Here is a 13,248-nt window from a genome sequence, read left to right on the forward strand (position 1 = left end):
GTAAACTGGTCAGCTGTGCATAAATCGATTTTCAGCTGTTACTAAGGAAGTCAAATCCCTTTGACCCCACAATTCTGTGACATACAAGGCTGCCCCAGGGCCTGATGGTTATATATCTGAGTAGCCAGGAGATAGGATGAAACTGCGAGCCTTGAGACAGTTTGACTATCCCTCCTGCTACTTGTTCCATTTTCAGCCTGGGCTGGGTTATATCAGTATGCAATTCAAGCTGTTCCATTAATGTAATACCCAGGTAATCAAAGGTGCGCACACGCTCCAATGAGATCCCGAATGACAGGATTAGGTCTAGTTGATTGACAGGGATTCAAGACCATATACTTTGTTTTCCCTACATTGATTGCCAAACCCCTCTGCTTACAAAAACATTCAAAGCAATCAAATCGTTTTTGTAGTCCCATAGGTGATTTGGTGAGAAGAAAAGTATCGTCAGCAAACATGAGGGCAGGGATCCTCATGTTTGTCAAGCTAGGTGCATCAGTGTCACATTGGTTCAGGAAAGATACTTAACCACTGATATACAACTTAAACAGTGTAGAACTCAGTACACAACCCTGTCTTACTCTGTTGATGGGGGTTGGATCAATTTGCTCACTTGGCCACATGTAAACTGGGCCTAGCTGTTTTTGTGGAGGTACATGGGCACCCCTATTTCAAATAGTGCCAGCCAGAAGGAGGATCGTGGCACGAAGTCGAATGCAGAATGCAAATTCACAAAAACCACATAAAGACGACCACCACCGAAGGTAACTGTTTTTTAAAAAACATAACTGGAGCAGAAACACTTGGTCAATTGTACGTGTGCGTTCTCGGAAGCCCCCTTTAAAAGGAGTCACGATTTCATTTACAGTTTGCCATTCCCAGAGTCTATCCAGAATTACCCTTCTGAATAATTTTTGGGAGTGATCTATGAGACTTATGGGTCTATAGTTGGTTGGTAAATCTTGGGAGCTCTATTTGAATATAGGGAAAATTTCTGCCCCCGCCCATGTTGGTGGAATGGGAACCCCTTTCATGACAGCGTTGTATATCACTGTAAAGTAGGTGCTACAAATATCTATTTCATTCAGGAACAGATCCGTTGGGACCTTATCACGTCCTGGAGCTTTACTAGGGATAATTTTCTTAATGGCTATACTTATTTCAAGGGGTGATATATCCAAAACATTATTTTGATCACTTCATTCGCTAAGCCCATATGACACCATCTTGAAGTTGGAGGACTCAACCATTCTACCTTCACAGTGTTGCCAAGTAATCTTCGACCCTACATGATCGCATTGAGGGTCCTTTAATTCTCCCAGCTGAGAGTATAAACCGGAGAGATGGGCAAATCAATCACTAACTAGAATGTTATCTATGGGCCAAAAACCATCTCTGCTACCGGTAGTCACTATATTCCAGAAGGAACGATGATTCTTCCTTTAAGCAGCAGCCAACAGACCCTCCCATTTCCCTCACTCCCATTCTCTTATTGCCTCAATGATGTTTTTATAAGCCCTCCTGGTGACTTGAATCTGCAATTTATCTTGCTTGTTTATTGCTTCAGCCAGTGCTATTCTGGCGGCTCTATGTTGTTTTTCAACGAGGAGGTACAGCTCTTCCTTTCCACTGCCTACTTAGTTTCAGTGAAAAAAATATTCCTTTGTTTTTGAAACATCTGATTATGATCAATACAGACCCCTCCCTGAGACTCCCGCAATCACCTGACAGGTCCAGCGCTAACAACGCCTCAATACCATTGGCTACAAGCCTGTAGATTTCCCCAACAGACTCCTTGGAGAGCTTCATTGTGCTCTATTTAACTCTACACCGGTAATTAGTCATTCTACGCCTTCTATTGAATGGCTCCGACCAAATATTAGATGTAGAGTGTATTAATATCCCAAGGGTGAGATCAAGGGCATTATGGTCACTATCATGGGGAGGTGTTATAGTCATGCCGATCATATACGGCCATAGCCTTACGTTCAACATTATGTAGTCGATAAGGCTGGTTCTATTTATGCGGTTGAATGTATGATTACCGTCTTTGTCCGAGATTCTTTTACCATTACTAACACGAAGTCCCTGTTTGAGAGTAAATGCGTTTATCTGGACTGCCATGGGTGCCCATTTCTTGATGGGGGGATTACCAACTCCAGAATTGACCAAACGTTGTCCTCTTTTACTGTAAGGGCCTCACTATCTGTATCCAATGGTTCAAATTGGCAATTGAAATTGCCTCCCACAATTTTTCTCACCATAGCAGATAATGCGGCTAGATGTGTTTTTAAAAGAGCTATAACCGGGGACTCAGGTTGATTCTCCACAGATCTACAATACACATTATATATGTAGTAGACTACATTCGGGGAGACAGTCAGGCTAATGCATAACATATCTGGGAAACCCATCTTGAACTCCTTAATCGTACACGCTAGAGTGGTTCTAACCCAGACTGCTAATCCCCCTGATGGCCTCCCCATCCCTGTAGTGACGGCTTCCTGGCAAAAAGTTATGTGACCTGCACGGTAGAGAGGCTTTCATGACCGGGTCGCGTGAAAAAGCCTTAGATTGTGTTGGTAAAATAAATTGACACCATTCTTGACTAATTAATTTGGAATCTAGACCTGCTACATTCCATGAGACAAGCTTAATTAATGGGGCCGATCCACAAGAGAGTAATACTCCATTGTGGACAAGTAACGCCATTATATTCCACTACCTCAGATGTCTGGGGGAGATATAACTGACCATCAGAGCTTTCTCTAAAGGATATATTGCTTTCAGGACAGGCACTAGGTTCCACTAGAGATGTTTGATTATGTAATTTACATTGAATCTGCTTCTCCACCCCTATTGGGTTTGGGCTGAGGCTGTTTTTGCCATTAAATGGCAAAACTTCAGTGCCAGGGATCCCTAACTTAGTCAAACTTTGGCTATGGGTAACCCCTCATCTAATCTGAAACCAATTAGCAATGTCATGCCACAGTTTATAATCATTATGGATTGGAGAAATCAACATCCCCCCCTCACGGCTCCCTGAATTGTTACTCATGGTGCCACTCCCCTTTAAACTAACAATGAGGAATGCAGACTGGCTTGCATTAGCAAGTCAATCTACAGCTGCTAAAATATCATATCGATTTGGAATTGTAAAGACATCGACATTACGCATGGGGTTAGCACAGGCAGAGGCTGATGGATTACAAGTCCTCAATGGCTGCCAATTCAAGGCAGTCTAAGGTTGTACACATGGCTTATAAAGGTGACCAAGGGGCAATAATTCGATGTTACTCCTAGTTATAGGTGTGCTTAAAAGGCCAGTAAGCAGGTTCTGCACCACTATTGGAGATGTAAAGTTGACAATGACACAGTCACCACAGCGGTCCACCTCCCCTGGCCCAATCCTTCCCACCCTGTGAGTCATTAACATAATGCTTGCCAGAGAGGGTGGGGGGCTCTTTAAATGACTCCCTCCGGTCTATAGGCAGGCGAGATACTCTAGTTAAGATCACCACATAGGGACATGAAGCCGGTTGAGATTCTCCAAGGGTTGTCTATGGCTTCGAGGAGATCCGCTGTATCTGGACTTTTCTAGGACAGAGGCTCTGGGACGATTAATCCCCTCACTGTGATGCAAAGTTTCTCCTGATTGAGGGGGAGAGACAATGGACGGGGATCCAGATGAGTCTGCTAAGAGTTCTGAATAGCACAATCAGGGCTGTGACTGTTCAATGGAGACTTTGTTGGTGTCATGGGCCCTAGTCTACTAGTAGAGTTACATTGCTCAGTCGGGCCTCATGTTGCCCTTGAGGTCGGATGAGTTGCTGCCTTCAATGGGACCTGTGCCAGCTCAAAGGCAATCAACTCATGCTCAATCGCTTTCAAACGAGTAGTAAGTGGTGAGAGTTCTTTTATGAGGAGTTCTCTGACTTTGCTAATACAATCCTCCATAAACTGTTCTAACCAGGGAAGGGACAAGGGAACTCCATCTGAGTTCTTCGTAGGCAGTAAAGGGGCTGCTCCTTGCGAGGTGCCAACAGGACTAAGTAGGTTTGACCAGCTACCTCCATAGTTTTAATACGAGCCAATCGCCAAGACTGTTTATTCTTCACAGATGGCTGGGGACTTTCAATGGCATTTGTCACGGTGTCATGCACAGATTCACTAATTGTAAGGTGAGAGGCACAGGTGCACAGGTGTGTTGGTTAGTGATAAAGCTGTGCCTGGGCCTAGGGTGCGCCTGAGTGTAGAGAAAGTATCCTTTCTCCAAGTTCTATTTCTATACTATTTACCCCCCTAGCCCTGTGAATCTTCCCATCAATTGACGGTAAGAATGGAATGACTTCCTACAGCTTTTCTTTTACCCATCTCACCAGCCACGAATAGTCACACAGCAAACACAATGAAGAGTAAAGAGAAGCACCTAAAAAAGGCTGCCCTGCCTCCTCCATATACAAACAAATGGGAGACATTGCTTACAACGAATGCGCTACAACGCATTCCATTACAACGTGGTTGTTACAATGACCGCGTTGTTACAACGCAAACCATTACATCGCAAGTCATTACAGACTTGCTGTTGGGAGCAGAAGGTGTTGGATTTACGATCCAAAACCATGCCTGCTGTTACACAAACTGGAGTAGGAATAGTAAATTCTACTACTCCTAAGTCCAGCGTGCCCCCTACAGCAAGTAGTTGTAACGACTTGCGAAGTAATGGTTCGCATTGTAACAACGCGGTCGTTGTAACGACCGCGTTGTAATACAATGCATTGTAGCGCATTCGTTGTAAAGAGATATATTGCAAACAAACGCACCTGCAAGACTACGTCAACACAATAAGCATGATATACGTGTCGTTGTGCCCAGAATCTATGGCAAATATAAACTTTTCACCAATGTCAGAGGCTCCTCAACAAAATCAGATGTCCCCGAGACAATAGGGCGTGACTGCACTAAAAGAATGAAACGCTCCTGACTATGTTCATAGCGCCAAATGCAGAAAGAGCCCCCACTGAAGTTGGTGTCCAAGTTCGGGAGGTTTCAACAACCCTCCCACGGGATTCAATGCACTTACAGGCACTCAAGCAAAAATAACTCCACCTTCCCAACAGCTGGAAGCTTAAAATGAAATCCTCCTCATTTGTGTTAATGGCCATGTTCAGGGGAATTCAGCCCTGTTCCGAACACTTGACACATATTATGAGCGTCAAGCCCCAGCTTCCACCGCAGCAATCGGTGCTGTTCTCTCACATCACCAGAACAAAAGGTCTGACAAAGAAAAACGACCAAGTGTATCCCTCCCCCCACCCCCATCTGACACGCACAAATCAATGCGGCATGAGCAGGTTCGGAGCTTGCCGGGTGAGCGAGTACAACCGGTAGAGTAGACATGGAAGCAAACAAGGATGCCACTGATGTAGGCAGAGAAAAACGGAACAGCCAGGGGTATTTCAACAACGGTACCTTGTTCTTGGTGCTGGGCAATAGTGGAAGTAAATCCTGTGCGGCAATCACTCGGACAGCAGCCTGCCACAGAGCCAAGGGGGGTGGCCCTGCACCTTCCAGATGCTGACGGGCCCACAACGGGGCCCGCGGGCGCGGTCTGTGCTCGTCCCGCAGCCGTTCTGCGTGGTGCGCTATATAACGCTGAAGGCAGGTGACAATGATGTAGGGACATCCTCCTGGCCCAACAGAGTCCTGGGACTCGTAGTCCTGCCGTCAGCACTCCCGTAATTCTATAATCTTAGCCCAATGACGGGACAAAAATGTATTCATCAAAATTTCAGGTGCAGTAGCAGTGATATCACACAGCCCTTGATCACTGATGATGTCAGAGATTTGACCCTTTGTCTCACTTCTGGTTCCTCAACAACCGCCTATTTACTGGTGAGTGGTTGGTGAAAAGGAAAGGAGTGAAAAGTGTACTCTAGAGCGCCGCTTTCACAGCCCAGTTCACTGTCTGTTCCTAATGCTGCTTGCACGACTGCTGAGACCGTCTGGGGTAGCAAGGATAGTGGCAGGGAATATCAAAGGGCGAGCCAGTGGTCGCAGCTGCAACCTCTGCTCTCCTTATTTGGCGTCTGTGAATCACAGGCCTAGCTCTTTTTTCACTCTTTTCCTCCTGCTGCGCTTTCTTCTAATTCTCTCGCCTTTTTTCTCAGTTGCCTCTCTTGGGTATTTGAGTGAAGATATTTAAGGCCTCCCATTGATATTTCAAATCCCTGTGCCCACCGCTGCGATCTCTGCTACCTACCATTATCATTTCCGATCTCTAAAAAATAATTTTACCTTGAGCATCTTATAGTTTTAGTATTAGTTGTGCCCATTATCAATAGCTATTTATTGCCATACTGCATCCTCCAGCTTTCAAAAAAGATGGTTAAAAAAGAAACACACAATGACGAGTCGTGGGTTTTGCCATTGCATTCCCTGAGAAATGTTGGTGACACCACTTCAGGTGCCTGTCAGTGCTACAAATGAAGAGCCTGCAGCCGGATTCCATATCCGGCAGCTAGTACTGAGCCAGATCTGACTCAAGTGCATTATCATCCCTGTTACTGTAATTATATCCTGGACATTGCTGGGTGCCCAAAGATCTTCGCAGCAGGTGCCGTAACCCTCAAGATACTTGCAACCTCGTCTGTCTGTGACCAACTATGGAAGGCGGACCAGATGTACTACCACATTTGTCCTTGTTGCTAATTTCTTTGGGGCGGAGCTTTTTAAAATAGGAGTATCCTGCCACACTCTGCTGCTGCTCCTGACCCAGCCCCTTATGACGTCACTCTCTTTCTGCTCCCGCCACTTGGCTCCACATTTATGGCATCTCGGGGTCATTGTTTTTTATTTCCATTACTGTGCCCCTAGAATTTTGGTAACATGATACCACTGGGAGATGCACTGCTAATAATTATGAATTTGGAGTTTCGATAAATTGGATTCAGTGCTCAAGTGAGGACTCCATGTAGAGAAAGCACACACAACACGCCATTAGGTGGAAAACACATGCGTAGTGTAAGGGAGAAAAACAAATGAGTCACCTTACCAATGAGAAACCAGCCGTGCGGTTTGTTCCACCCACCTGTCTGCAATACTCGCAGATTTGATCTTGTCTATGATAATGACTTGTTTGTTACAGTACATGGAGGTAGAAAGTGCAACACCAAGGCAGGAGCCGGTGGTTTTGGCAACTTCAACGAGCAGGGGTCCGGACGCGGTCGATACCGAATCTGCACAGGAAAAAGAAAAGAGAAGAAAGCTCTCAACATGTGAACATATGTAATAAAAAGCAGTCACTGGGCATAGCATCTCAGTAAAAGGCACATTTAGCAGCACCTGTGGCGCTCCAGCTGGACCACGTTTCATGTGTATCTAGGCAACGTAGCCGAGGGCTCTGCCCGCGTGAGCCGATCCCGCAGAGTCACTGCCATCCAGCCCTGGCATCTCCCTGTCAATTTATTTTTAACAAGGCTAAAACTGGAACATTAGCAAACATTTACCAAGCGTGAATGTTCACTTAATTTAGAAGAACACCAGGAAAAAACAACTTCTAAAGACAACGCCCCTTCATCTCTCCAGACCTTTTTCAATTTATTTGAGGAACGAATTTCTGAAGCACCTTCGGCATGGTGCTGGGGCTGAGGCTGTTTCTAGCCTGACCCTCAACATGTAAAGGCGATGCACACACAACACGGCGAGGCATGACTCGAGGCTTAAGTGGAAATGCATTGTAAGGTAAAATGCTATGAAAACGTGAGGCATGCAACTAGCAAACATGCAGAACATTTATTTAGGACGAGTTATTAGCTTAGCACTGTGGCAATGATCAAGCAAACTTTTGAAAAAAATATTTTGCTACTCGCTGCAAAAAGCGCTTCAATGCCACATCGGGGTTCGTAAGCGCTATATAAATGCATTTACAATTTAAACCATATTCCTAATAAGGAGAGTATAGCCAACGGATTTTTCCTAAAAGCTCAATTAGATTACTCCTTTCCTTGTAATACAAACAGAAAACATGGCGCAAAATATCAAAATGCTCCATTTTTCCCCAGTGACATATTTTTAGGTAATATGGGCCTTCAGCAACACTTGTTTGCACCATTCGGTACTAAACAATGATGTGGCTGGAACGTTTCTTGCATGGTATTCAAGTGTGCTCCCCTGCCACAAGTGCCCGACTGCAGGCGAATCTGTGACCTGACGTTGATTTTGGCTCTGGTGTCATGCTCATCTTGGGTGTGTGTAGAGGCCTAGGCCTGTCCCTGACAATGAGAACTCCAGGTCCTGTCCTGTGTAATAAAGGTGCCAGGTGAGCCCACAGAGCGCGCAGAGCACTGTGGTCCCTGCCTGGGGCGTAGTGCAAACGGCAGTGGTGTTGGCGGGTACCACGCTTTGAGATTTATAATGTGAACATGCCTTTTTATCAGCATCACTGAGAGTGTGGACTACTGACCCAGCTTGTGGCAAACTCGCTCTTATGTGCACCCCATACCGTGAGCTGACATCACGTGTGCATGTTAGGTGCATGTTCATGCACAATGAGCCTGTGATACATGTGTGGAATAACACTGTGTCTATAGGAGTCTTGAGTACTGAATCTAGAGGGATCGATTTTGTAAACTCTGCTTTAGCATTCCACAATATGGAAAAGGAGGAAAGTTTCCCCAAACAGTGAAAGTGTATTGCCTGCGTTAGACACATGACAATGCAACCATACATACCTTTACCGCGCATGGTAAGTATAAGGGAAGTAAAACTCATATATATATATATATATATATTACCTACTGGCGGTCGCCAGTAGGTAGTTATAGTTAGGACCACGTTTCCATAGGAAAACCTCAACATTCTATTTTGAATAACTTTGGCGCCGGTCGACGAATCCTCGCGAATTTCTCAAAATAGGTGGGGCGCTACGCTCCGCTCCTACCCTGAAAGTCTCGGGGGGATTCGTCAAGCGGGGGCTGAGATAAAAGGGGGGTCCCAAAACGCGTTTTTCCCATGCATTTTTCCATAGGACCTTTAGACAGGGCTACAGCCCGAACGGCTGAACAGAATTACTAGAAATTTGGCAGAGAGGTAGTCCTCAGGTCAAGGAAGTGCCTTTTGTAGGTTTGGTGTAAATCTGTTCAGTAGATTCTGAGAAAATAGCCTTTAAATCAATATATATATCTGAGCCCGCTTACGGTACGCTTACCGTACGCTTACGGTAAGCGTACGGCGGCGTGCGCGAGCGCGATTCTGATTGGCTGTTAGATCTTAGTAAACATTCGAATCGGTCGAAACCAGGAAGCGGCGGCCGCCATTTTGTGTATTTCACTCTGAAAAAAAAGAGTGAAAACAAGGAAAGGGGGCAATGAGGAGAGTTACAGACCCCCTAACATTTGTAAGGGGGTCAAAGAAGGACAGAAAAGTACAAAAAAAACATTTATTGATTTAAAAAAAAATCACGGGGTACGCGTACGGTAAGCTTACGGTAAGCGTACGGTAAAAAAAAAAAAAAATAGATAAATGAAAAGCAGATTTAAGAGTTTAGAAATTAGGGAGCTCTAAAAAGAGCTGTTGTGTTTATGAAGTCATTTTTTTAGTGGTACCTACAAGTAAGTACCGATGCAGAGTCTAAGGTTCAAGAGGAAGACTCTGTTCCCTTCATCATTGAAGTGCACACCATCTCCTCTATAAATGTCTTGCATGTCATAACGCAAGTTGTTGTGGTAAATGGCACCCATACCATAGTCACGGAGGAAAGCAGAAACAGATTTGTTGACGTGCTTTCTTGCTTTGTCAATCTGTGGACAGAAATGATTGGACCAGTTCCATTTTTGCCTTTGGCATATGTTGGAAAACACAAAGGCAGTTTTAGGGAAAAGTGTAAACAGTTGTGCAAAGGTGTCCTTCATAAGCATTTCCAGACCTACCCCAGTCAAAGTGCCTAGGTCATTGCCACCACAGTGCACTATTATGAGGTCAGGGTGTTGGATTTGAATGAAGGATTTCACCAATGGCATCAATTGGTGCCACTTTAACCCTCTCTGACCAATCCATTTAATGTCTACATTTGGCAAAGCAAGGTCTCTCACCATATCTGTTTTCTCTGCAAACTTTTCACTCCAGAAGACATAGCTGTGCCCTACAATCCACACTGTGAACATCTTCAAAGGAGAACTGGATGCACTCAGGAGGTGTCTTTCAGTAGAATGGCAATAAGAAAAGAAAGACAGTTTGGAAATGGAGGCATACATATTTTTTTTAAAACAAAAAGAACTGATTGGCTGTTTCATACCATTCTAGAATAAAAACTAGGCTGTATGTGAAAATTAATAGAAGCATGTTTTGTATTGGTACAAAAAAATGTGTAACCAAAGAACAGTACTATGGATTTGCTGTAAGGTTTGAAAAGTCAAGCACTCTTGCTCTGTGGAATTGAAACATTGTGTGTCGAACTTCTGACCTAACTGCACACAGCAGTGTTCCATGAGCTGTTGCTATGGTAGCAGGCAGAAGTCAAGTTGGGGGAAGGGTACTAGGCAGAAGTCAAGTTGGGGGCAGGGTACTTTTGGAAAAGGGTTGGTTTTCAACCAATAGAAATGTGTGAATACATGTGAAAAAAAGGGGGAAGCACTGAGATTTGAAACTTACATGTATATGTGTGGAAAAATAGAGGGAAAGTTTGCCATTATCTGGTTCTGCTGAGAGGAGAGAGGTGAACAGAACAGAGATCCTGGCTCTGATAATCTGCTGTTTGAGTGTCACATTTCTTTCACAACTAACTAATTTTAAAGGTGAGTTTACAGTTTGAGAGGGGATGTATGTGGTAACTTAAGAAATGAATAATAGAAATGGGAATTGTTTTTGTTGTAGTTACACATGGTGGTTTCATAATGTGTCAGTGTGTAAAAGTGATTTACACTTGCCCCGAAAAAAAAAAAGAGCAGTAAGTGTGCTTTCAAATTGGCAAAGAAATTTCGTTTTGGCACTAATGTGAAAACATGACTCTGTGTGCATAGAAGAATTATAGGCAGAGATTTATTGCGTCTTGCTCTGGTGATTTCACAGTTGCATTAGATGGAAAGGGGGAGCGAATTTTTGGGGGAAGAAGCAGAGGCTGTGATAAATGATTTTTAGTGTTTTTTTTTTAAAAATAAAAAAAAGGTACGCTTACCGTACGCGTACGGTAAAAAAAAAAAAAAAAAAAGTTTTTAAAAACAAGTAAAAAAAAGATGGAAGATAAGGTTGGCTCTTAAAAGAACCGTTGTGTTCATGCAGGGACAGAGGAAAGGAAGCATGGGAAAATCATTCAAAGCTACAAATGTGCTGATCTATTTTGTTGTTCACTAGGGAAACACTGGTCTCCCTATGACAAATTAGACCTTTACAAAATGTGCAATGAATATCAACCTTCCGAAATCGAAGGTTCATTTCCAGAGGGCCAGCAAAAGGAGATTCTCCCCCCACAGATGAAGGGCTCACCTGACCTGCAGAAGAAGGAGTAAGCCCTGCAGGTGATGGTCCAGGCTGAGCTGCTGTGGATGTACTGGCTCGTCTTTCTGAAGAGTTACCTCCAAAAAGATGACCATGTGTCCTTCTGTGTACATCCTGGAGGTGTCTCTTCATGGTGTGATTCCCAAAGGAATACTTCCTGTTAGGATTACCTCTAGAAAGTACACGCTTACACAGCTTGCAAGTAACTAAGGGTGCATTCACCTTTTGCTGGCCTTCTGGAAAAGTAAAATAATCCCAAACATAAGAAGGCTTTACTTTCCTCGCTCTCTGCCTCAAGACAGTACTGCTGGTGCTAGCCTCACTCTCAGAAGAGCTCTGCTGTTCTGCCATCGTATCCCAAAGACAAACCAGCTCCTTCTCCCAAGGGATCACAAGCAGAAATGAGGGGAATGGGTGTGGTGTAGGAGAGTTCTAGAACAGAAAGTACTTTCAACCAATCAAAAGTTGTGTTTCATGATCACATGACCTACCGTACGCTTACGGTACGCTTACGGCAAAAAGTACGCGTGCGCGTAAAAAAGACACGCGCTTCCGCGCATGCGCATAACAGTCACTCCCCGGCACTTCCGCGTAACGTGCGCGTGTGGCGTAAGCGCGCACGCGTCCCACGCGCAGTACGCGCGGCTACGCAAATTGCGTAACTATACGCAAGCAGCGTAGATAGATTACGGACGTTGCGTAAACCGTACGCTTACCGTGAGCTTACGGTACGCGTACTAAAAAAAAATAAATAAAAAAAAAAAAAATCTGGTAATAAATTTTACATGTTTATTTTAAAAAATATATTAAAAAAAAATATTTAAGGATTTTAAAAATTTAAGCATAGTCTTTATAAAATGAAAGAAAATTAAATTAAAAATATGTTTGAAAAAAATGAAGAATAAAAAAAAAAATTAGCATTTAAAAAACCTTGCAAATTCACTGAAAAAACCATGGGTTACACACACGTTATAGTAAGGAATTAGCATTTAAAAAACCTTGCAAATTCACTGAAAAAACCATGGGTTTCACACACGTTATAGTTAGGAATTAGCATTTAAAAAACCTTAGAAATTCACTGAAAAAACCATAGGTTTCACACACGTTATAGTTAGGAATTAGCATTTAAAAAACCTTAGAAATTCAGTGAAAAAACCATAGGTTTCACACATGTTATAGTTAGCTGGACATTTTACTCGTAAAAAACCAATGAAATTGCCCCGTTATAGTTAGTTCAGCTAACTATAACTCGCGCGCCCGCAATGCACTGCTGATGACGTCACATATTACATCACTCATGACATGGTCAGTGACATCACTCATGACATCACTGATGACATCTCAAATGACATCACTGATGACATCACTGATGACATCATCCTTGTGATAGAGTGGCAGACCTCCTCTCACCTTAATATAAGCTTTGATACACACATTCAAAAATAGAGACTAACATTTTCAAAACAATGGACATACCAATACCAGTTACAACAACCTCTTCAGTAATTCTAAGATCAACATACACATCCACTCATTCACCAACAGTCCTATACAGTCACTCATACATGTACTCACTCATCATATGTACTCATACACCTATACATCCTGTTACATAATGCCACTCATCCATAGAGTTACTCACACACATAGTCACTCATGCTAATAAAGAATCAAACATACATTCACCTGTATATACAGTTATACACACACCACCACACTTACTTCTACGGAAACTTACACATACTTAGTCTTTTA

The 13,248-nt window shown here is 43.5% G+C and overlaps 1 protein-coding gene across 21 annotated transcripts in view; it reads right to left on the reverse strand.

Moving 5' to 3' along the window:
• The window catches only part of GRIP1 (glutamate receptor interacting protein 1), a 1,150,044-nt gene that overhangs the window by 164,756 nt on the left and 972,040 nt on the right, over positions 1-13,248 (reverse strand). For all 21 annotated transcript variants that reach the window (XM_085653460.1, XM_085653456.1, XM_085653454.1 and 18 more), the window contains one exon: positions 7,091-7,238. In XM_085653460.1, the coding sequence (XP_085509586.1) occupies positions 7,091-7,238 (148 nt within the window). The remainder of the gene's footprint in view (positions 1-7,090; positions 7,239-13,248) is intronic.

The sequence above is a fragment of the Triturus cristatus genome, chromosome 4_1, assembly GCF_964204655.1.
Source record: "Triturus cristatus chromosome 4_1, aTriCri1.1, whole genome shotgun sequence".
NCBI classification, from domain to species: domain Eukaryota; kingdom Metazoa; phylum Chordata; class Amphibia; order Caudata; family Salamandridae; genus Triturus; species Triturus cristatus.